A 27,165-nucleotide genomic window follows, 5' to 3' on the forward strand; every position below is an offset into this window, starting at 1 on the left:
TCATTATATGAAATATGAAAATAATATTCATGTAATTTTTTTATAAATACGTTTTTTTTTTGACCTTGTATAATACATGGATGATGATATACACATACATGATAGAAATCTTTTATTACGCCGTATATGAAAGTATAATGAGATTCAATTTTCCCATACAGTTGCGGAATAAAGTACAGCAATTATTGATTAAGATTTCATGTGAAAAAAATTACAACGAATAAAAAAATCTTTAATTTATATGTATATTATAATTTTTTAATTATATTTATAATTGTTTAATCTTTTATTAAACGATAGTCTTTATTAGAAAAAAATTTTTGTCCTTTTCTCTATTCTTTATAATAACGAGTATTATAAGATCAAAATTTCAATATTTTTAAAATTTGGAAATTTTTCCTCGATACTCAATCTATCATCGATGATTTTCGAATCGAAGACGTTACATAGATTATGGCAAATTATTTTCATTCATTCGTGGCAAATTGGATAAGGATAGAATTATAAAATTAAATAGTTAAGATAAATTAAATGCATAGTTAAAATAATTAAGATGCATTAAATAATTATCTTATAATATCGGATGTATACATATATGTCGTATGGTAAATTGCGAATGGAACAATGATGAAATGATGTATTATATAAATTAATTAAAAAACATATCCGATATAAAAGAGAATTGTTGAACCAATTAATATATGACATTCTTATAGATTTTTATTTATTTTTATATAGAGAATAAGAACAATATTCTCCTTATTAATCTTAATTTATAGAGATATTTGTAAAAATTTGTTGCTATTATTACATAAAACTTTTAGAATTTCATGAAAATTATCATATATATCATTTTCGAAATTAAAATTTATGATTCTTCTTAAATTTCAAGTCATTCGAGATACTCGTTTCTTAAAATTATGTATTATAATTTATTTGCTTATAAAATTTTATTGAAACAGAAAATTGCTCATTAATATTTTATTAATGAAATTGCCTATCAGATCTTTTTGTAAGTTATTATATAAAAGTAGGAAAAAAAAAAAAGAAATAAACGATCATTTAAATGAATTATTTCACATTTATATTCCATTAACCATTTGAGAGATATTATTTGAAAGATATCTCATCATTTAAGAGATAAAAAACGAAAATTAATTATTTAAATATTTCATTTTAAGCACCTACCTATTGACTCTTAAAATACTGTTATATAATCTAATGTCACTGAGAAATAATTTTAAAAGAAGAAAAAAATTAAAATATGCAAAATCATTTATTATAATAATTAGAGAGAGAAATTTTAAGGTGTAAATAGTACAGATATATGTTACGGTATAAAAACATAACGCACGTTCATTATTTATTCAATTCTCATTATATAGTTCAAGAGTATATATACAAGACATTTCTCGAATTTTGTTTATTTGAAATCGTTATATCTAAACGAAAAATGAAAACGATTTTGATTATTTCTGCTATTTGCATTTGCGTTGGCGCATTGGTAACAGTTCAAATATTTTATTCACGTTTATCATAATTTATATTCAACATTTCTACTTAAATTTTAATTTTTATTTCTATATTTATATCTTAAAAAAATATTTACAATAGATTATTTCCTTTTTATTATAAATTTGTATTTTTGTAATTTATATTTAGTGACATTACTTTTTTACATTATAATTAGTTTTTATATTATAATATTATTAAATTTTTCGAGTTTTCTTATTTTGTATTTCCAAAATAAGAAATAACCAATAATAGTAACTAGAAATTTTAATTATTATTTCTGTAATATTAAATAATTTTAAAATGACTAAATGATATAATATATTTTAAACAAAACATTCAAACAATATTAGTGTATTACATCTTCTTTACCAAAGTATTTTTCTATTATAATCAATTAACAGAGAAGAACCTTTTCCACTATGAAATGAAAAATTTGATATTTGAAGCGATTGTCATTTATTACTTTTTTTACAATAAAATTCTTGTGTTAGATTTATTTTGAATCTCTTTATATTTATTCATAAATATATTAATTTTATAATCTTTATCAATTTTACAACCATATTACTTTATTTCGATAATAAAAATTAAGATGAAATAATTTTTAATTTATTTAGATTAAAAATCTTTTTTTTTTGAATCCCTAAGAGATTTCTATTTCTGAATAATTAAATGTAATGACAAAAATAGAATAGATGGAATATTATTTTTAATCTGAATCATTACTTTGATTATGTTATGATATTATAAATAAAGATATTGTTACGAAAAACTTTGTTAATATTTAAAATAAATAAAATGAAAAATTTGAAAAATATACATATACATATAATATATATAATAATACATATATATAATGTATGTTAAGAATAAATTTATGTTTAATAAAAATTAATTTAATAAATAAATAATTATTTTAAAAAGTATCTTATTTAACTTATTTAACTTAATACATAAAGTTATTTTAATGTTTTTTTTAGTCGATCAAAGATTTTCAAAATGCGATACGTATGGGACAATCAATTTGCATGGCAAAAACTGGCATTAATAAACGTAAATTGCAAATAATGAAAACAAGATATATAAATAATAATATTTCTGATTAATTTTTTTATTCGAATTTCAGAAATAATAAATGATGTTAATGATGGCAAAATCAATATAGAGGACGAAAATGTTCAATTATACATTGAATGTGCGATGAAAAAATTCAGTTTCGTTAGTATAACTAGTATAATTACTTAAAAAGAATTATATATATACATATTATATAGAAATATCAAAGAAATTATTGTCATTTTTCGGCAACAGGTTGACAAGGATGGAAATTTCAACGAACACGTATCCAGAGAAATAGCAAAAATATTTTTAAACGAAAATGAAATTAATCAATTAATCACCGAATGTTCAGCTATCTGTAAGTAAAAAATTATTAATGAAAAAATACAATTCTTTATATATTATGTATTTTAATTACTATGTAAAACTTTGAATAAATTATTTACTACTATTTTTTTACATTACAGCTGATACCAATGTACATTTAAAAATTACTAAGATATTTCAGTGTATTACGAAATTTAAAACAATAAATGATATATTAAATTCCTAAATGTTCAATTATCAAGAAGAAGAGACTATTCAGAATACGACGACATATTTACATTTTTATTTTTGTAATTGATTATTCTATTTACTTTAATTAATTAAAATATATTTGAAAATTTTATATAAATAAATTGTTATATATGATTATTAAACTATGGTTTAAGTTTTTGTTTACCTATCTACTGAATTATTCCTTCTCCGTTTTTCTAAATTTTTATATTCTTATTACTCACTTGATGTAGTACATAATTATCTAGTACCAAATTTTTTTTACTTCGTAATCTATTTTGAAATTCTTTTATATTATAATTGAGAACTATCCAATTCTATTCTAAAATAAATTATTCTGTTATTTATAAAAATGATCAAAATATATAATATTTTAGATTAACATTGCAATTTTAATTGCGAATTATTAATAAAATACAAAATAGATTTATCATTTGAAGAGACTTAAATAGAATTGATTGAGTTATTATTATAGATCATTTAGAAATTATGTTTTTGACTCTAGGCGCACTAGGAAAATCGGTCAAATAATGATGAAACTAATTGTATTGATTTCCATCCTTTATTATTATCGTTTATTATGATTATAATATTTGTGTCTGATTTCTTATTTAAATTTTATAAGAAAATGAATAATTTAATAACATTAATAACATTTAATGACAAAAACTTAATTAATTTCTTTTTATTGTCAGTTAAGTGAGACTTAAACGCTGTTTTCTTCTTCTTTGTTTACGTATAATTCATATTTATATAAAAGTTCATTGTTTTAATAATATTTTTTGTTTGATTAATTAAAAAATAATTTTTAATTAATACCTGGAAAAAGATATTAATAAAATATATATCTAAAAAAGAAAAAAAATTATTAAAAACAATTAAAAAAAAATAAAATATTCAAACATTTCTTGTATTAATTAGTATTAATTAATAGTTTCTTTTATATTTCTTCGAATGTTCTTATGTAAACAATGTATAATCCGACATGTTCTTGGAAAATATTAATTTTTTTAGAAGAAAAAATATGCACAATCATTTATTGTAATAATAGAGAGAGAAATTTTAAGACAGAAATAGTATATAACGTATTATATTATATATATTACAATATAAAAACACATTGCATATTCGATATTTGTTCAGTTCTCGTTGAACGTTTCAAGAATAGTCAAGTATTTTTATTTATTTGAAATCGATATATTTAAAAGAAAAATGAAAACGTTCGTGATTATTTTTGCTATTTTCATTTGCGTTGGTGCAATGGTGACTGTTCAAATATTTTTAACTTTATCTATATTTAGTATCTCTATTTAAGTTTTAATTTTCACTTCAATATTTATGTCTTTAAAAATATTTATAATTTTCCCAACTTATATCTTTACAATAGATTACTCTTTCTTTTTTTAATATAAATTTATTACATTAAATTTATTTTTGATACTTGTATAATATTATTAACTCTATTATTTTTCAATACAAAATAAAAAATATTTAATTAAAAATAATTATTAGTTATTATTACTCCTAATTTATTATTTAGTAATTTTAATTAGTTTTAAAATTAAAAAAAATTATAAAACGATAAACATATTTTCGATAAAACATTCGTTTCAAACATATTCAATATTATTTTATAATATCTGCTTTACGAAAGAATTTTTCTATTATAATCAATTAACAAAAAAAAAAAAAAAAACTTCTTCCACTATGAAATAAAAAGTTTTATTTTTTTTTTAATTATTATATTATATTGCCATTTAATGATTTTTTTTACTATAAAATCCTTGTGTTAAATTTTAGATCTCTTTATAGTTTTTCATAAATATATTAATTTTATAATCAATTTTATATTGTCATATTGTTTTATTTCGATAATAAAAATTGGAATATAATAATTTTTAATTATTACGATTAAAAAAAATCTTTTTTTTTTTTGAATTCCTAAGAGATGTGTTTATTTTTGAATATAATTAAATGTAATGACAAAAACATAAATATTACTTTAATATTACTTTAATTATGTTTTGATATTATAAATATAAATACTATTAGCAATAACTTTGTTAATATTTAAGATAAATGGAGAATCTTTAAAACAATATATATATATATATATATATATATATATATATATAAAGAATTTTAGGAATAATTACAAGTTTAATAAAAATTTTAATAAATAAATAATTATTTTAAAAATATTTTATTTAACTGATACATAATGAAGTTTATAATAGATTTCAATGTTCTTTTTAGACACATGAGGAATTAAAAACCGGAATACAGACTTTACAGCCAATTTGCGTAGGCGAAACTGGCACTAGTCAAAGTAAATTGCATATAATGAAAACAAGATATATAAATACTAATATTTGTGATTAATTTTTTTATTCGAATTTCAGAAATAATAGATGAAGTTTATAATGGCAACGTCAATGTAGAAGACGAAAATGTTCAATCATACGTTGAATGTATGATGAAAAAATTTAATGTTGTTAGTATAAATAATATTATTACTTAAATAGAATTATACATATATATATATATATATATATATATATATATATATATATACATAGAAATATAAAGGAATTATTGTCCTTTTTACAACAGGTTGACGAGAATGGAAATTTCAATGAAAAAAATACCAGAGATATTGTGCAAGCAGTTTTAGACGATAATGAAACTGATCAACTAATTGTCGAATGTTCACCTATCTGTAAGTAAAAAATTATTAATGAAAAAAATACAATAATTTCATAATATATTTTAATTATTACATAAAACTTTGAATAAATTATTTATTATTGTTTTACATCGATTTTTTTTTATTACAGCTGATGCCAATGTACACATAAAAATTTCTAAGATATTTCAGTGTTTTATGAAATATAAAACAATAACTGATATATTAAATTCCTAAATGTTCAATTATCAAGAACAAGAGATTTGTTCACCATGTAGTATACTTACTTTCTATTTTAATTGATTATTCTATTTATTTTAATTAATTAAAATATATTTGAAAACTTTTATTAATAAATCAATATTATATATTATTATAAATTAATTATTAATAATGATTAATAAATTAATGCATGATTATTTAACATGTTTAAGTTTTCAATTATTTGATTTACTGAATTATGCTTCCCCATTTTTATATTTTTATTAATCTATTTTAAAATTTTTCTATATTAAAATTGGAAACTATAGAATTTTATTAATTTTAATAATTAGAATAACTGAAAATAAATTATTCAGTTATTTATAAAAATTATAAAAGATATATAATATTTTAGATTAAAATTGCAATTTTAATTATAAAATGAATTATTGATAAACTACAAAATAAATTTATCATTTCAATAGATTTAAATAGGATTGATAAAGTTATTATTATAAATTACAAAAATTATGTTTTCGGTTTTAGATGCATTTAGAATATCTTTATTAATCTTTAGAATTATTAAAAAAAAAAAAATAATTTATTGTTGTTAACAAATCTTAAAAATAATCTCTAACACTTCTGATTTATAATCATTTATTCCGTCGTTAGTGTAATGAATTTCACATTTCTCACAAGGCAAGAAATAATTTTATTATTCCTTTGTTAGATGTAAAAATGAAAATTCATAATATGATTTATTCATGAACATATGATTTTTCTCATCTTGTATAACACGTTGAAATCGGATATATATACATGGAAATTCTTCATTACAATATATTGAAATAAATGCAATGAAAATCAGGAATTTTTCCAGATTACTGTGGGATAAAATACAAAAAAACAAAAGAACAAAACTTGTATTTGCGATAAAAAAACATACTTATTTCTTTATACTCATAATAAGGATATTTCATTATTGATAAATGAAACTATTGATAAAGATCTGTGAAAGAATGAATTTAATAAAAGTAATGCTTATAAAATTTTATGTTAATAAATATATATAAATATAAATATAATAACTTTATAACTATTTTTTAATTATATAAATATTAATCGAAGAATCATTTACCAATAATAATTAATAATTCCTCCATTAAAAAAAACAATCTTTATTTGAAAACTTTTTTTCTATTTCTTATGTTATAACACAAAATTGAAAATTAGTCGAATTTTGAATCATGAATCAATTTCGATCCTTAGAATAAATTAGAATAAATTACATTATATGTATTTACATGTACTATATATATATTGCTAAAATCTGAAAATTTTTAAAATAAAGATTAGAAATCTCTCTTTGATACTCCGTTTGTTCATCAACGATTTTCGAATCGAGTTATGGCAAATTATTTATTCTCATTCGCAATAAAATGTATAAGAACAATGATACGAAATTAAGTAGTTAGAAGAAATTGGATACATGTAATATGAATAAAGCATATTTTACTTTTAAATATTCATACATCGTAAATAAATCGTTATTGAAAAATTTTTATATGAAAAAATAAATAAATGCATACTACATGCATACATGAATTACAAAAGCATATTTGATATAAATAAAGAAGGATAAGAAGAATCGTTGATAACCAATCAATGTATTCATGGATTTTAATCATTTTTAACTATATATATAAAGAATAAGAATTTAAACAATATTTTCTTATATACGTGATTTTTATTTATAGAAATATTTGTAAAAATGCTATTATTATATTAAAGTTACATGAAAATTATCATATATAATATTTCGAAATATTCGAAATTAAAATTTAAAGTCTTTCTTAAATTTCAAGTTAATTATATATTCACTGCTGTTCTCTCCTTAAAATTATGTAAATTATATTTTTTATGTTATGCTAAAAACAAAAAATTATTCATTATTACGTTAATTTATTAATAAATAAGATTTTTCAAATTTGTTTTAACTATTTTTATAAACTATTTTTATAAATTATTATTAAGAAATTTAGAAAGAAATGAAAAAAAAATAGGAAATAAATGAAATCATTCATTTAAATGAAATTATATTAACTTTCATCATTCTAATAATCACTTATATACACCTTATATATTCTATAGAAATAAGAAAAAAATTAATTCCTTAACAATTTCCTTTTGCTTTAATTTAATTTTTATTCTTTTAATATTTTTAAATAATTTTACATCTTTTTATATAATTGATGCGCAATCTGATATTAATGATTACTTAAGAATTATTCATAAGATTTTATTAATAAAATTATTTGCAATATCAATTGTAATAAAGAGAGAGACAGAGAGAGGAATTCTGAGATAGAATTAATGAAGATAACAATTATAGTATATAAAGACCTCGACATTAGATATTTCTTTAGTTCTCGTTGGATGTAATTCAAGTGCATTCGAGTCTGTATCTTTATTTTGAATCACATTTAAAAAAAAAAAAAATGAAAACGATCGTAATTATTTCTGCTATTTGCGTTTGCGTTAGTGCAATGGTAATAGTTTAAATATTTTTAACTTTACTCATATTTAATATAATTTATATTTAGATATTTCGACTTAAATTTTATTTTAATATTTATTGTACAGTATTTAAAAATATTTTCATAACTGTCAGTCATAACTTATATTATCTTTAAAATACATTATTTTCCCTTTAATATAATTTTTATTTAATGATACTATTTTTTCATTATTTTTTAAATTGTTAAATCTTTCACATTCGAATTTCCGAAATAAGAAATAATTAATTAGGAATTTTAATTATTTTATAATTATTATTAAATAATTTTAAAATGACAAAATTATAAATATATTTTTAATAAAAATTGGTTTCAAACACGTTCAATATTAGTGTATTGTGTTTTTTTTACCAAAGTATTTTCTTATTATGATCAATGAAAAAAAAATCTTTTCCAATATAAAATGAAAAATTTGATATTTGAAATAATTTTTATTGTCATTTGTTATTTATTACTTTTTTTTTATAATAAAATTCTTGTATTAGATTTATTTTGGATATTTATTCATAAGTACATTATATTTATTTATACATTCAAGTTATTCATAAGTATATTAATTTTATAAAATTTTATAAAGATTTTTTTTTCTTTATAAAGATTAGAGGAAGATAAATGGAAGATAAAAGAATATACAGGATAATATACATTAAAAATAAATTTATGTGTAATAAAAATTAATTTAATAAATAAATAAATAATTATTTTAAAAACATTTAATAACTTATATATAAAGTATCTTATCAATTTATATATATATAAAGTATCTATTTAATTTATACATAAACCTATTATTTTCGTAATAGATTTTTAATGTCTTTTTTAGACACTTGACGAATTAAAATCCGGACTACATACTGTGCAGTCAGTTTGCATGAAAGAAATTGGCACTGCTCAACGTAAGTTGCATATAATGAAAAAAAGATATATAAATAATAATATTTCTGATTAATTTTTTTATTTGAATTTTAGAAATAATAGATGACATTAATGAGGGCAAGATCAATATGGACGACGAAAATGTTTTATTATTCATTGAATGTACGATGAAAAAATTCAATGTTGTTAGTATAAATAATATTATTACTTAAATAGAATTATACGCATATACATATAGAAATATAAGAAAATTATTGTATTTTTTGCGACAGGTTGATGAGAATGCAAATTTCAATGAAAAAATTTCTAGCGATATTGTGAGAGCAGTTTTAAACGATAATGAAGCTGATCAATTACTTGCCGAATGTTCACCTATTTGTAAGTAAAAAATTATTAATGAAAAAATACAATTCTTTTGTAATATATTATGTATAATTTTAATTATTATATAAAACTTTGAATAAATTATTTACTACTATTCTTTTACATTACAGCTGATCCCAATGCACTTATAAAAATTAGTAAGATATTAGAGTGCTTTTTTAAATATAAAACAATAAATCAGATACTAAATTCTTAAATATTCAATTATCAAGAGGATTATTCAGGATACGACAACATACTTACTTTTTTATTTTTATAATTGATTATTCTATTTACTTTAATTAATTAAAATATATTTGAAGTTTTTTTTAAATAAATTGTTATATATGGTTACTTAACTATGGTTTAAGTTTTTGCTTATCTATTTAGCTTGAATTAAGCTTCTCCGTTTTTCTAAATTTTTATATTTTTATTACTCACTTGATGTAGTAGGTAATTATCTATTATCAAAATTTTGTTTACTTCGTATCTATTTCGAAATTCTTTTATATTATAATTGAGAACTATTCAATTCTATTCTAAAATAAATTATTCTGTTATTTATAAAAATTATCAAAATATATAATATTTTAGATTAACATTGTAATTTTAATTGCGAATTATTAATAAAATACAAAATAGATTTATCATTTGAAGAGACTTAAATAGAATTGATTGAGTTATTATTATAGATCATTTAGAAATTATGTTTTTGATTCTAGGTAGACTAAGAAAATCGGTCAAATAATGATGAAACTAATTGTTTATATTGGTTTTCATCCTTTACTATTATGATTATATATATCGTTTATTATGATTATAATATTTATGTCTGATTTCTGATTTATATTTAAATTTTAAATAAATTTTATAAGAAAATGAATTAATAAATGATATTAATTAATGACAAAAACTAATTAGTTTCTTTTTATTACAAATTAAGTGAAGCTTAAATGCTGTTTTCTTCTTCTTTGTTTATGTATATTTATATTTGCAACTATTTAAAAAACATATTTTTCATGCGTAAAAAAAATATAAAATTTTTTAAAAAATATAAAAAGTTGGAATTGAATTTGATAGTTTGCAGGATTATTTCATTATTTAGAAATCAAGAATATTGTGCGGCTTATACAATTAAATATAATTTTCCAAAAATTATGTATCCTATAAATTTTAAAGAAAGAATTTTTTTATTGTACATTCAAAATAAATACTTTCACAATATAATTTCTTTTAATATATATTCTATATCATTCCTATATATATTCCTATATCATTTCCAAAAGTTCTTCATGTATAGATTTATCAATTTTCATAAAATTCTATAAAATGTGATTTATACAATATCAAAATTTCTAATATTAATTATGTAAAATTAATTTTCATTGAAAATCAAATGCTACTTTGTAATTTAATAATCATATTCTTCATTATATTATATAACTTATTTTACAGTAATTAATATTTCATTATTATTGTTATTGTTGTTGTTATTGTTATTATTATTATTCCCTATTTAGCGATAATCTTGAATAAATAAATAATATTTATTGAATTTATCATCATTTTTATTTTTATATAAATAAAATGTATAAACCAACATATAAATATAATAAAAATGATATAGATCAAGTATTACAAAGCATAATCAAATTTTTTATTATTAACATGTCTTAAACAAAAATCTCTAACATAATAATTAATTAATTAAGTAACTACTAAATTAATAAAAATAACTTGTAATCATTCATTATATCTTCGTTAGATAAAATTTCAAGGTTTTAACGTCATTAACATCAAGATAATAATCATTCTATTATTCCCTTAGATGCAAAATTTTTAATGATTTATTCATGAATATATGATTTTTCTCATCTTGCATAACACATTCAAATCGGATATATGTATGTGTGTATAGAAATTTTCTATTATGGCATATTTCATTATATAAATATAATGAAATTCAAAAGTTCTTCCAAATTATTGTGGGACAAATACAAAAAAGCAGTAGAACAAAACTTGCAATAAAAAAAATAGTTTTTTCTTTATATTCACAATAACAATATTTCATCATGGAAACTATGAATGAAGATTTATAAAAAAATGTATTTAATAAAAGTATAATAATTTTATGTTTGTAAACATATATAAATACATTTACAACTATTTTCTAATTAAATGTTCATATATCATGTATTCTAATTAAATGTAAATAAATCATTATTCAAAAATTTTTATATGAAAAAATAAACAAATGCATACATGAATTGCAAAAGCATATTTGATATAAAGAAGAATAAGAAGAATCCTTGATAACCAATCAATGTATTCATGGATTTTAATTATTTTTAAGTATGTATTTAAAAAATAAGAATTTAAACAATATTTTCTTATATACCTGATCTTTATTTATAGAAATATTTGTAAAAATGCTATTATTGCATGAAATATGTTACATGAAAATTATCATATATAATATTTCGAAATATTCGAAATTAAAATTTAGAATCTTTCTTAAATTTTAAGTTAATCGTATGTTCACTGCTGTTCTCTTCTTAAAATTATGTAAATTATATTTTTTATGTTTTGCTAAAAACAAAAAATTATTCATTATTACGATAATTTATTAATAAATAAGATTTTTCAAATATTTGTTTTAACTATTTTTATAAACTATTAAGAAATTTTCAAAAATTTATTATTAAGAAATTTAGAAAGAAATGAAAAAAGATGGAAACAAATGAAATCATTCATTTAAATGAAATTATATTAACTTCCATCATTCTAATAATCTTTTATATACACCCTATATATTTTACAGAAATAAGAAAATACTTAATTACCTAACTATTTCCTTTTGTTTTAATTTAATTTTTAATCTTTAAATCTTTTTATATAATTTTGCACAATTTTTATGTAATTGATGCACAATCTGATACTGATGAGTATTATTCATTGTTGAGAATTACTCATTTGTTGTAATAAAAAGAGAGACAAATTCTGATATAGAATTAATGAAGGCAATTAAACTATAAAAAGATCTTGTACATTCGACGTTTCTTCAGTTTTCCTTAAAAATATTTCAAGAACCTTCTTTATTTAAAATCGATATATCTTAGAGAAAAATGAAAACGTTTGTGATTATTTCTGCTATTTGCGTTTGCGTTGGTGCATTGGTAAGCTTTCAAATATTTTTAATTTTATTTTAACTTTGTTCAGCATAATTTATAGTTATCATTTCGATTCAAGTTTCATTTCTATATCTAAAATGTCTAAAAATATTTGCAATTGTCGTAATTTATATTTTTGCAATAGATTATTAATATCTTTTTAATATAATATTGTTACCTTAAATTTATATTTAATAACGCTATTTTCCTTTTAATTCTTATATAATATTATTAACTATTCTATATTCGATATATTTTATAAAATAATAAATAATTAATAAAGATTTAAAATAATAGTAATTATCATTTCTAATTATTTATTTCGTAATTTTAATTTTAAAATATATTTTATAACGTAAAACATTAAAACAGTTTCAAATAGATTTAAAATTAGTATGTTATGTCTTTTTTAAAAACATATCATAATAAAAAATATTTTGTTATTCTGATTAAAGAAAAGTAAATTCTTTCACTATTAAATGAAAAAATTGGTATCTGAAATGATTGATATTTCATTTATGTCATTTGATATTAATTATTTATTTTATAATAAAATTTTTGTGTTAAATTTATTTTTAATCTCTTTATATTTGGTTTCTTCATAAATATATTAATTTTATAATCATTATCAATTTTACGATCGTATTATTGATCTTTTACTATTTATTAATTATAAATTTTACTTCGTGAAGATCAATAATGAAAATTAGAATATTATAATTTTTATATAATATTTCTATTAATTTTTTTTCGGAAATTTCTCAAAGACTTATTTGTTTCTAAATAATTAAATATAATAGCAGAAAATAGTGGAAAATTATTATTAATTTCAATCGAGCGATAGTTTTTGTTGAATTGAATTATATGATTACATTATGATATATATATATATATATATATATATATATATATATATATATATATATATATATATATATACAAAGATTATATAAAAACTGTATTAATATTTAATATTTAAGATGAATGGAAAATTAATTGGAATAATATATATATATGTATTAAAACATATTTGTATAAAAAATGTTAAGAATTATATATTTAATAAAAATCATTTTATTAAATAAATAATTATTTTTAAAATACGTTATTTAACTAATGTAAGCTATTTTCATAATATATATTTTAATCATTTTTCTTAGACACTTGAAGAATTTCAAATCGGGCTACGTGCTGTGGTGCCAATTTGCAGGATAGAAACTAGCATTGATCAACGTGAGTTGCAAATAATGAAATGAGATACAAATCGTAATATTTCTGATTAATTTTTTTATTATAATTTTAGAAAAAGAAGATGATTTTCGTGACGGCAACATTGATGTAGAAGATGAGAAAGTTCAATTGTTTTCTGAATGTTTAATAAAAAAGTTCAATGGCGTTAGTATAAATAATAAAATTTTTTAAATAATAATTTTTTAAATAAATTTTTTAACTTAACATATGTATAAAGTAAAAAAAAATTATAATTTTTTGGCAACAGTATGACGATGGTGGAAATTTTAACGAAGTTGTGATCAGAGAGATAGCGGAAATATTTTTAGATGAAAATGGAGTTAATAAATTAATCACCGAATGTTCGGCTATCTGTAAGTAAAAAATTATTAATGAAATAATACAATTTTTTATATATTATATATTTTAATTATTAGTAATATTTTAATTATTGTATAATATTTTATTATTATTATATAATATTAATATTTTAATTTATTAAATTATTTATAATATTTTGAATAAATTATTTACCATTGTTTTTTAAATTTATCATTTTATATTTTATTTATTATTTATCAATTTATCATTTATCATTAAATTTATCATTTTAGCTGATGCTGACTTAGCTGTAAAATCTGCTAAATTATTGAAGTGTATTGGAAAATATAAAACATTGAAAGAAATGTTAAGTGGCTAAATATTCAACTATCAAAAAAAGAAAAGATTTATTTGTAACACAATATTTTTTCTTTATTTTAAAATTGTTTTAATTATACTTTGATTATAATTATATTAATTATACTTTATTATTATACTTTTAACTATTATATTATTAATTAACTTTTAACTTTGAAAATATTTAAAGAATTATATCAATAAATTAATATATGATTACTTAACGTCTAAGTTTTTGATTATCTATCCAATGAATTATGTTCCTCTTTATTTTCCGAAATTTTTTATTCTTATAAATTGATCTAATACGTAATTATCTACTTCCAAATTCTTTTACTTCATAATCAATTTCGAAATTCTTCTATGTTAAAATTGGGAATTATTCTTATATAAAATAAATTATTCTATTTATTAAAATTCTATTATTAAATAAAAATTATTAAAATATATAATAAAATGAAAATTACAGTTTTAATTACAACAGGAATTATTGATGAAGTATAAAATAGATTCAGTATTTCTTCGGATTTAAATTGGTAAATTTGTCATTATAAAAATTATATTATCTAAAAACTCTAAGGAAATCGATCAAATGCTTTTGTATTGATTTTCATTGAATATTGTTTTATTTATTGTGATTGCAATATTCCTATCTGATTTCTGATCACAATTCTAAATATTATACTTTATAAGAGAATAAATTGATATCATTTAATATGAAATATATATTAATTAATTCCTAATAAGTGATGCGCTCATATTATTTTTCTTTTGATTCTTCAATTCATATTTACATCTTATATATTTTAATAATTAAAAATAATTTATTTATTTTCCCAATAATTATTTTTGGGAAAAGATATTAATAAAACATATATCAATAATTCTTATGTAAAAAAAATATCAAGTTATCGAAATAAAAAAAATTGAAATCAAATTTATCAACGTAGTTTAAATATTTGTAAAATTAATTTATTTTATTAGAAATCAAGAATATTATATAAACCATATGTATTTTATTTATATATAATTAGAAATAGTTTTTCAAAATTTATATATTCCATAGATTCATATTATTTGTTTTATAATCTAAAGTCACAATATTTCTTTCTTTTCATATTCCTATATTATTTTCAAAAGTTTTTCACGTTTAAGTAGATATATATCATTTGCAAATTCTACAAAATGTTGTTTAAATAATATCAAAAATTATAATGTAATTCAGTGATTAAATTCTATTGAAAAAAAAAAAAATTGATTTGCGATTTAATAATCATATTCAAAATATATTTTAATATAATTTTAAAAGTATAATAAATACTTATAACTATTATTCTTTTTTTTTCATTAATTATCTTATTATTATTATTATTATTATTATTATTATTATTATTATTATTATTATTATTATTATTATTATTATTATTATTTATATTATTATTATTATTATTATTATTATTTATATATATTTATATAAATTATAATAAATGAATATCTGCTGAACGAATAATATCTGCTGAATTTAGATAAAAATGATTTATATTTTTATTATAGAATCAACAAACATATATATAAACTAGATTTAGAATTGACTACAAGAAATTTAATATTTTTTATCGTTAACAAGAAAATCTTCATTAATCAAATGCCTTCTATATTTTTTGCAGGAAGCAATTATTTCTTTATTTCTTCGTTAAATGTAAAAATGAAATTCATATGCTTATTTTTTATAAATGCGTTTATTTTTCTCGTATTATATCCTCGCATGATGAAATTCTTTTATTGCGTCGTACATAAAATAAATATAATAAAATTCATTTTCTCATCTTGCTGCGGAACAAAATAATAAAACGAAATATTATTTATAATAAAAAAAATGTTTGTTTCTTTATACTATTATAATTAATGAAATTATCGATTTAATATAAAAAAATAAAATATAACTCTTTTTTTATTTATAATATTTTTCTAATCACATACACAATTTGTCAATCCTTTTATCAAATAACAATCTTCATTAGAAAAAAATTTTTATTTTCTTTTCTACTTTTTACAAGACAAAATCGAAAATTAATTAAGTATAATATAAATATAGTCTAATTTTGTTTCTTAAAATGAATTTAGGTGAAAGAAAGAAATAATTTAATTTAATACACACCTACATATCGTTAAAATTTCAAAATTTTTAAAATTTGCGTCTTTTCTTGCATTTGTTTTATTGATTTTCGAATCAAGATAATTACGTAAGTTGTAGCAGATTATTCATTCATTCATTCGTAATTAGTTGCAGAGGAATAATGTTATGAAATTAAGTAACTAATACAAAATAGATAAATCGATTGAGTATTTTAATTTTATATGTGTACATATATCTTAAGTAAATTGTAATTCATAAATTGTTATATGAAAAGATGATCAAATCCATACTATATAAATGAATTACAAAATCATATTTAAAAAAAAAAAAAAATAGAAAAAATCGTTGATGGAACCAATGAATGTATTTATGGATTTTAATCATTTTCAGATATGGATATACAGAATAAGAATTTAAATAATATTCTTCCAGATGTCATCTTAATTTATGGCGATATTTTCAAAAAAATATTGCTATTATTAGATTAAGATTTTTGCATTTTATGAAAATTTATTTAATATTTCGAAGTATTCGAAATTAAAATTTAAGATCTTTAAATTTTTTAAATTTAAATCAGTTATCGATGTTTGTTCCTTAAAATTGTGTATATTATTGTTCATATATTTATAAAGTTTTACTAAACACAAAAAATTATGCATAATAAAATTAATTCATTACAAATTAGATTTTTCAAATACTTTTTTGTAAAATATTGTTAACAGAACTAAGTTAAAAAAATAATGGGAAAAGAAAGGAAAGAAATGATCATTTAAATAAAATTATACTAACATTCATTATTCTAGTAATCGTTTGATCTTATTTCAGAGATAAGAAAAAGTAATTAATTGAATATTTCTTTCCGTTTCAGTAGCATTCATTTTTAATCTTTAGATATTTTTATATAATTATTAAATATTTTTATATAATATTTTGATATATAATCGGGAAGTTTTAATAAAAAAATTCTTATAAAAAATATATGCAATATCATTGTTTCTAATAATCAAGAGAAAGAAATTCTGAGAATAATAATAATTATCATAATACTACTAATAATTAAACTATAAAAGCCATCGTAGATTCGATATTTGTTTAGTTCTTGTTGGATGTATTTCAAGCAATCTTTATTTAAAATTGATATAAAAGAAAAATGAAAACTATCGTGGTTATTTTTGCCTTTTGCATTTGCGTTAATGCAATGGTGAATTTTCAAATATGTTCAACTTTATTCACATTTACCATAGTTTACGTTCAGCATCTTTATTTAAATTTTAAATCTATTTTTCTATGATTATGTGATATTTTTATATGATTTTAAAAGTATTCGTAATTGTCACAATTTATATCTTTGCAATAGTTTATTTCCTTTTTAATATAAATTTGCTACATTGAATAGTTTATGTTTAGCATATTTTAATATAAATTTGCTATATTGAATTTTCATTTAATGATATACTCCGATAATTCTTATATAACATTATAAATCCTTGGATAATTCCAAAGTGATAAATAATTATTTACGTATAATTAAAAAATATATGAAATATAATTGTTATTTCTAATTGATTATCTAGTAATCTTAAAATTAAATACATTTCTGGTGAAACATTGGTTTAATATTAGTGTAATGTGTCCTCTTTAAAAATAATAAAAATATTTTCTCATTATGATTAACCAACAACTAAAAAAGAATCTTTCACATTATGAAATGAAAAATTCGATATCTGAAGCGATTTATATTTGTCATTCGCTATTTATAATTTTTTCTATAAAATTCTTATGTTGAATTAAATTGAATTCGTTTTTGATCTCTTTAAATTTGGATTATTTATAAATATATAAAATTTTTAATCATTACAAATTATGCCGTTTGCTTTCTATTTTATTCCCTGAAAATCGTAAATAAAGATTGGAATATAATAATTTTTAATTATTTCGATCTTAGTATTGTTTCCAAATTTTTGAGAGATATCGAAGATCTTCGATCTCAGAGATAAATAAAATATATTTTAGAACATTTTTGGTAGAACTTTTTCAGAATCAGAATTTTCATAATCTCAGAATCTTTTAGAATTAGAATTTTTTTTAACCATCCAATTTTACATCTTGAAACTTTCTGAACTCTTAGACTTTGTAACGAATAAAAATTTAGGGCTTCGTGAATTCAGTGAAGAACGTAAATCTTCATTAGCATATTACTCTTAATCGTTTAAAACTTTGTTAATAGCGATATTTATAATAAATTAATTTTATTATTACCATACCTTTAGGAACAAATTAAAACTAATAATTTTCAAGTTCATTATACCATATCATTACATTATCATTATTATACAATATATCATTACGATATTATATATTAAGATACTATTACGAATCTTTATTAATATTTAAAATGAATAAAAGATTTTTAAAACAATATTAAAAACAACATTTTAAAAATAATTATATGTATAATAAGAATTAATTTAATAAAAAAAATAATTATTTTTAAAATATTTTATTTAATTAATATATAAAACTATTTATAATATATTTTAATCTATTTCAGACAATTGAAGAATTGAAAATCCAATTACGTGATGTGCAGGAAATTTGCAAGACAGAATCTGGCATTGATCAGCGTAAGTTATAAATAGCAAAAAAAATGATAAAAAATAATATTTTTGATTATTATATATTGATGATTTTGATATAATATTATTATATTATTATAATTGATACTATTATTAATTTCTTTATTCGAAATTCAGAAACAGTAGATGACATTAGTGAAGTGAAGTTCGATATAGAAGATGAGAAACCTCAACGCTACAATGAATGCATACTAAAAAAATTCAATATTGTTAGTATAAACAATAAAATTATTTAAATAGAATTTTATATATGTATAAAATAAAAAGAAAAATTATCATTTTTTGGCAATAGGTTGATGAGAGTGGAAACTTTAAGGAAAATATCGTTCAAGAACTAACGAGTATATATTTAGATGAAAATGAAGTTAATAAATTAATCGCCGAATGTTCAGTTATCTGTAAGTAAAAAATTATTAATGAAAAAATACAATTTTTTATATATTATATATTTTAATTATTACATAATACTTTGAATAAATTATTTACCATTGTTTTTTACATTGAATTTATCATTTTAGCTGATGCCAATATATATATAAAATTTAATAAACTAGTGAAGTGTTTTGCAAAATATAAAACAATGAAAGAATTATTAAATCTCTAAATGTTCAATTATTAAAAGAAAAAAAGATTTATTTATAACACAATATATTTTTTAACTTTAAAAATATTTAAAAAATTATATCAATAAATTAATGTACGATTACTTAACATCTAAGTTTTTGGTTATCTATCCAATGAATTATGTTTCTCTTTGCTTTCCTAAATTTTTTATTCCTATAAATTGACTGATCTGATATGTAATTATCTACTACCAAATTTTTTTACTTCGTAATTCAATTTCGAATTCTTCTACGTTAAAATTAAGAATTATTCTTGTCTGAAATAAATTATTCTATTATTTATTAAAATTCTACTATTAAATAAAAAATATTAATAATAAAATAAATATATAATAATAAAATGAAAATTGCAGTTTTAATTACAACTGAAATCATTGATGAAGTATAAAATAGATTCAGTATTTCTTCGGATTTAGATTGATAAACTCATTATAAATAATAAACATTATATTACCTAATAAAATCGATCAATTACTTTTGTATTGCTTTGTATTCTATATTGTTATATTTTATTATTATGATTACGATATTCCTATCTGATGTCTGATCATAATTCTAAAATAAATTTTATAAGAGAATAAATTAATATCATTTAATATGAAATATATATTCATTAATTCCTAATAAATTATGCGTACTATTTTTCTCTTGATTCTTCAATTCATATATATATATATATATTTTAATAATTAAAAAATAATTTATATTTGAGAGAAGATATTAATAAAGCATATATCAATATATATTCCATAGATTCATATTATTTGTTTTATGATCTAAAGTCACAATATTTCTCTCTTCTGATATATTATTTTCAAAAGTTCTTCATGTTTAAGTAAATGTATATCATTTGCAAATTCTACAAAATGTTGTTTAAATAATATCAGAAATCATAATGTAATTCAGTGATCAAATTCTATTGAAAATAAAATTTGATTTGCGATTTAATAATCATATTCATAAATACTTGTAACTATTTTTCTCTTCTTACATTATTTGGCGTCTCATTATTATTATTATTATTATTATAATTATTATTATTATTGTTATTATTATTATTATTATTATTATCATTTATAATTATAATTATAATAAATTGTAATAAATGAATATACGAATAATATCTGCTGAATTTAGATAAACCATTTATATCTTTACTATAGAATCAACATATATATAAACTAGATTTAAAATAGACTACATGGAATTTAATATTTTTTATCGTTAACAAGAAAATCTTCATTAATGAAATGCTTTCTACATTTTTTGCAGGAAGCAAAAATTATTCCTTTATTTCTTCGTTAAATATGAAAATGAAATTCATACACTTATTTTTATAAATGCGTTTATTTTTCTCGTATTTTATGTTCGCATGATGAAAATCTTTTATTGCGCCGTATATGAAATAAAAACAATAAGATTCATTTTCTCACCTTGCTGCGGAACAGAATAATAAAACGAAATATTATTTATAATAAAAAAAAATGTTTGTTTCTTTATACTATTATAATTAATGAAGTTATCGATATCATATAAAAAAATAAAATATAACTCTTTTTTTATTTATAATATTTTTCTAATCACATACACAATTTGTCAATCCTTTTATCAAATAACAATCTTCATTAGAAAAAAATTTTTATTTTCTTTTCTACCTTTTACAAGACAAAATCGAAAATTAATTAAGTATAATATAAATATAATCTAATTTTATTTCTTAAAATGAATTTAGGAAAGAAAGAAATAATTTAATTTAATACACATCTACATATCGTTAAAATTTCAAAATTTTTAAAATTTCTTTAAAATTCTTTTCTTGCATTTGTTTTACTGATTTTCGAATCGAGATAATTACGTAAGTTGTAGCAGATTATTTATTCATTCATTCGTAATTAAAGAGGAGTAATGTTATGAAATTAAGTAATTAATACAAAATAGATAAATGAATATTTTAATTTTATATGTGTACATATATTTAAAGTAAATTGTAATTCATAAATTGTTATATGAAAAGATGATCAAATCCATACTATATAAATGAATTGCAAAATCATATTTAAAAAAAAAAAAAAAATAGAAAAAAATCGTTGATAAACCAATGAATGTATTTATGGATTTTAATCATTTTCAGCTATGGATATACACAATAAGAATTTATATAATATTCTTCCAGATGTCATCTTAATTTATGGCGATATTTTCAAAAAAATATTGCTATTATTAGATTAAGATTTTTGCATTTTATGAAAATTTATTTAATATTTCGAAGTATTCAAAATTAAACTTTAAAATCTTTAAATTTTTTAAATTCAAATCAGTTATCGATGTTTGTTCCTTAAAATTATGTATATTATTGTTCATATAATGTTTATAATATTTATAAAGTTTTACTAAAAATAAAAAATTATTCATAATAAAATTAATTCATTACAAATTAAATTTATCATATATTTTTTTGTAAAATATTGTTAACAGAACTAAGTTAAAAAAAAACGGGAAAAGAAAGTGAAACAAATGATTATTTAAATAAAATTGTACTAACATTTATTATTCTAGTAAACGTTTGATCTTATTTCAGAGATAAGAAAAAGTAATTAATTGAATATTTCTTTCCGTTTCAGTAGCATTCATTTTTAATCTTTAGATATTTTTATATAATTATTAAATATTTTTCTATAATATTTTGATATTTTGATATATAATCGGGAAGTTTTAATAAGTCCTTGTTAAAATTCTTATAAAAAATATATGCAATATCATTGTTTCTAATAATCAAGAGAAAGAAATTCTAAGAATAATAATAATTATCATAATACTACTAATTAAACTATAAAAGCCATCGTAGATTCGATATTTGTTTAGTTCTTGTTGGATGTATTTCAAGCAATCTTGTTTATTTAAAATTGATATAAAAGAAAAATGAAAACTATCGTGGTTATTTTTGCCTTTTGCATTTGCGTTAATGCAATGGTAAATTTTCAAATATATCCAACTTTATTCACATTTACCATAGTTTATGTTTAGCATCTTTATTTAAATTTTAAATCTTATTTTTCTATGATTATGTGATATTTTTATATAATTTTAAAAGTATTCGTAATTGTCACAATTTATATCTTTTTAGTTAGATACAATGTTATAGATAGATTTATATCTTTGTAGTAGATAGTTTATTCTTAATATAAATTTGCTACGTTGAATTTTTTATTTAATGATATTCTCCGTTAATTCTTATATAACATTATAAATCCTTGGATAATTCCAAAGCGATAAATAATTATTTACGTATAATTAAAAAATATATAAAATATAATTGTTATTTCTAATTATCTAATCTTAAAATTAAATACATTTCTGGTAAAACATTGGTCTCAAACACTAATTTAATATTAGTATAATGTGTCCTTTTTAAAAATAATAAAAGTATTTTCCTATTATGATTAACCAACAACTAAAAAAGAATCTTTCCCATTATGAAATGAAAAATTCGATATCTGAAGAGATTTATATTTGTCATTCGTTATTTATAATTTTTTCTATAAAATTCTTATGTTGAATTAAATTGAATTCGTTTTTGATCTCTTTAAATTTGGATTATTTATAAATATATAAAATTTTTAATCATTACAAATTATGCCGTTTGCTTTCTATTTTATTCCCTGAAAATCGTAAATAAAGATTGGAATATAATAATTTTTAATTATTTCGATCTTAGTATTGTTTCCAAATTTTTGAGAGATATCGAAGATCTTCGATCTCAGAGATAAATAAAATATATTTTAGAACATTTTTGGTAGAACTTTTTCAAAATCAGAATTTTCATAATCTCAGAATCTTTTAGAATTAGAATTTTTTTTAACCATCCAATTTTACATCTTGAAACTTTCTGAACTCTTAAACTTTGTAAATGAACAAATAAAAATTTAGAGCTTCGTGAATTCAGTAATGAACGTAAATCTTCATTAGCATATTACTCTTAATCCTTTAAAACTTTATTAATAGCGATATTTATAATAAATTAATTTTATTATTACCATACCTTTAGGAACAAATTAAAACTAATAGGTTTCAAGTTCATTATACTATATCATTACATTATCATTATTATACAATATATCATTACGATATTACATATTAAGATACTATTACCAATCTTTATTAATATTTAAAATGAATAGAAGATTTTTAAAACAATATACAACATTTTAAAAATAATTATATGTATAATAAGAATTAATTTAATAAAAAAAATAATTATTTTTAAAATATTTTATTTAATTAATATATAAATTTACTTTTAATATATATTTTAATCTTTTTCAGACAATTGAAGAATTAAAAATCCAATTACGTGATGTGCAGGAAATTTGCAAGGCAGAATCTGGCATTGATCAGCGTAAGTTATAAATAGCAAAAAAAATTATAAAAAATAATATTTTTGATTATCCAAAATATATATAAATATATATTTATATTATTATAATTGATACTATTATTAATTTCTTTATTCGAAATTCAGAAACAGTAGATGACATTAATGAAGTGAATTTCGATGTAGAAGATGAGAAACCTCAACGCTACAATGAATGCATACTAAAACAATTCAATATTGTTAGTATAAACAATAAAATCATTTAAATAGAATTTTATATATGTATAAAATAAAAAGAAAAATTATCATTTTTTGGCAATAGGTTGATGAGAGTGGAAACTTTAAGGAAAATATCGTTCAAGAACTAACGAGTATATATTTAGATGAAAATGTAATTAAGAAATTAGTCGCCGAATGTTCGGTTATCTGTAAGTAAAAAATTATTGAAATGAAATAATACAATTTTTTATATATTATATATTTTAATTATTATATAATACTTTGAATAAGTTATTTACCATTGTTTCTTACATTGAATTTATCATTTTAGCTGATGCCAATATATATATAAGATTTAATAAACTAGTGAAGTGTTTTGGAAAATATAAAACAATGAAAGAAGTATTAAATCTCTAAATATTCAATTATTAAAAGAAAAAGAGATTTATTTATAATACAATATATTTTTTAACTTTGATTATACTTTTTAACTTTGAAAATATTTAAAAAATTATATCAATAAATTAATATACGATTACTTAACATCTAAATTTTTGGTTACCTATCCAATGAATTATGTTCCTCTTTGTTTTCCTAAATTTTTTATTCTTATAAAATGATCTAATACGTAATTATCTACTTCCAAATTCTTTTACTTCGTAATCAATTTCGAAATTCTTCTACGTTAAAATTAGGAATTATTCTTGTCTGAAATAAATTATTCTACTATTTATTAAAATTCTACTATTAAATAAAAAGTATTAAAATATATAATAATAAAATAAAAATTGCAGTTTTAATTACAATAATTAAAAAATAATTTATATTTGAGAAAAGATATTAATAAATAGCAAATTAATAAGCATATATCAATATATATTTCATAGATTCATATTATTTGTTTTATAATCTAAAGTCACAATATTTCTCTCTGATATTCCTATATTATTTTCAAAAGTTCTTTACGTTTAAGTAGATATATATCATTCTATTGCAAATTCTATAAAATGCTGTTTAAATAATATCAGAAATCATAATGTAAATCAGTGATCAAATTCTTTTGAAAATAAAATTCGATTTGCGATTTAATAATCATATTCATAATAAATACTTGTAACTATTTTTCTCTTTTTACATTATTTGGCGTCTCATTATTATTATTATTATTATTATTATTATTATTATTGTTATTATTATTATTATTATTATTATCATTTATAATTATAATTATAATAAATTGTAATAAATGAATATACGAATAATATCTGCTGAATTTAGATAAACCATTTATATCTTTACTATAGAATCAACATATATATAAACTAGATTTAAAATAGACTACATGGAATTTAATATTTTTTATCGTTAACAAGAAAATCTTCATTAATGAAATGCTTTCTACATTTTTTGCAGGAAGCAAAAATTATTCCTTTATTTCTTCGTTAAATATGAAAATGAAATTCATACACTTATTTTTATAAATGCGTTTATTTTTCTCGTATTTTATGTTCGCATGATGAAAATCTTTTATTGCGCCGCATATAAAATAAATACAATAAGATTCATTTTCTCATATTGTTGCAGAACAGAATAATAAAACGAAATATTATTTATAATAAAAAAAATGTTTCTTTATACTATTATAATTAATGAAGTTATCGATATCATATAAAAAAATAAAATATAACTCTTTTTTTATTTATAATATTTTTCTAATCACATACACAATTTGTCAATCCTTTATCAAATAACAATCTTCACTAGAAAAAAATTTTTATTTTCTTTTCTACCTTTTACAAGACAAAATCGAAAATTAATTAAGTATAATATAAATATAATCTAATTTTATTTCTTAAAATGAATTTAGGTGAAAGAAAGAAATAATTTAATTTAATACACATCTACATATCATTAAAATTTCAAAATTTTTAAAATTTGCGTCTTTTCTTGCATTTATTTTACTAATTTTCGAATCGAGATAATTATGTAAATTGTAGCAGATTATTCATTCATTCATTCGTAATTAAAGAGGAGTAATGTTATGAAATTAAGTAATTAATACAAAGTAGATAAATGAATATTTTAATTTTATATGTGTACATATATCTTATGTAAATTGCAATTCATAAGTTGTTATATGAAAAGATAATCAAATCTACATACTATATAAGTGAATTGCAAAATCATATACTATATAAAAAAAAAAAAAAAAAAAAAATAGAAAGAATCGTTGATAAACCAATCAATGTATTGGGTTGGCAACTAA

At 18.3% G+C, this 27,165-nt stretch overlaps 5 protein-coding genes across 6 annotated transcripts; all 5 read left to right on the forward strand.

Moving 5' to 3' along the window:
- The first annotated feature begins 1,453 nt into the window (after positions 1-1,453).
- Positions 1,454-3,270, forward strand: Obp15 (odorant binding protein 15). The gene is given in 5 exon segments (NM_001040208.1): positions 1,454-1,504; positions 2,496-2,568; positions 2,642-2,733; positions 2,827-2,932; positions 3,042-3,270. Coding segments are annotated over 5 exon segments (408 nt in total). The 3' UTR covers positions 3,128-3,270.
- Positions 3,271-4,254: 984 nt separating this feature from the next.
- Obp16 (odorant binding protein 16) lies at positions 4,255-6,260 on the forward strand. The gene is given in 5 exon segments (NM_001040205.1): positions 4,255-4,395; positions 5,389-5,461; positions 5,535-5,626; positions 5,746-5,851; positions 5,970-6,260. Coding segments are annotated over 5 exon segments (408 nt in total). The 5' UTR covers positions 4,255-4,344; the 3' UTR covers positions 6,056-6,260.
- A 2,181-nt stretch (positions 6,261-8,441) lies between these two features.
- Obp17 (odorant binding protein 17) lies at positions 8,442-10,742 on the forward strand. The gene is given in 5 exon segments (NM_001040207.1): positions 8,442-8,568; positions 9,419-9,491; positions 9,565-9,656; positions 9,744-9,849; positions 9,966-10,742. Coding segments are annotated over 5 exon segments (408 nt in total). The 5' UTR covers positions 8,442-8,517; the 3' UTR covers positions 10,052-10,742.
- A 2,105-nt stretch (positions 10,743-12,847) lies between these two features.
- Obp18 (odorant binding protein 18) lies at positions 12,848-15,132 on the forward strand. The gene is given in 5 exon segments (NM_001040227.1): positions 12,848-13,010; positions 14,165-14,237; positions 14,308-14,399; positions 14,503-14,608; positions 14,849-15,132. Coding segments are annotated over 5 exon segments (408 nt in total). The 5' UTR covers positions 12,848-12,959; the 3' UTR covers positions 14,935-15,132.
- Positions 15,133-18,144: 3,012 nt separating this feature from the next.
- Positions 18,145-25,441, forward strand: Obp19 (odorant binding protein 19). Of its 2 annotated transcripts, none has more exon segments than NM_001040209.1 (5): positions 18,145-18,250; positions 19,601-19,673; positions 24,828-24,919; positions 25,003-25,108; positions 25,231-25,441. In NM_001040209.1, coding segments are annotated over 5 exon segments (408 nt in total). In that variant the 5' UTR covers positions 18,145-18,199; the 3' UTR covers positions 25,317-25,441.
- Positions 25,442-27,165: the final 1,724 nt, after the last annotated feature.

Source organism: Apis mellifera, linkage group LG15 (assembly GCF_003254395.2).
Source record: "Apis mellifera strain DH4 linkage group LG15, Amel_HAv3.1, whole genome shotgun sequence".
Taxonomy (NCBI): Eukaryota; Metazoa; Arthropoda; class Insecta; order Hymenoptera; family Apidae; genus Apis; species Apis mellifera.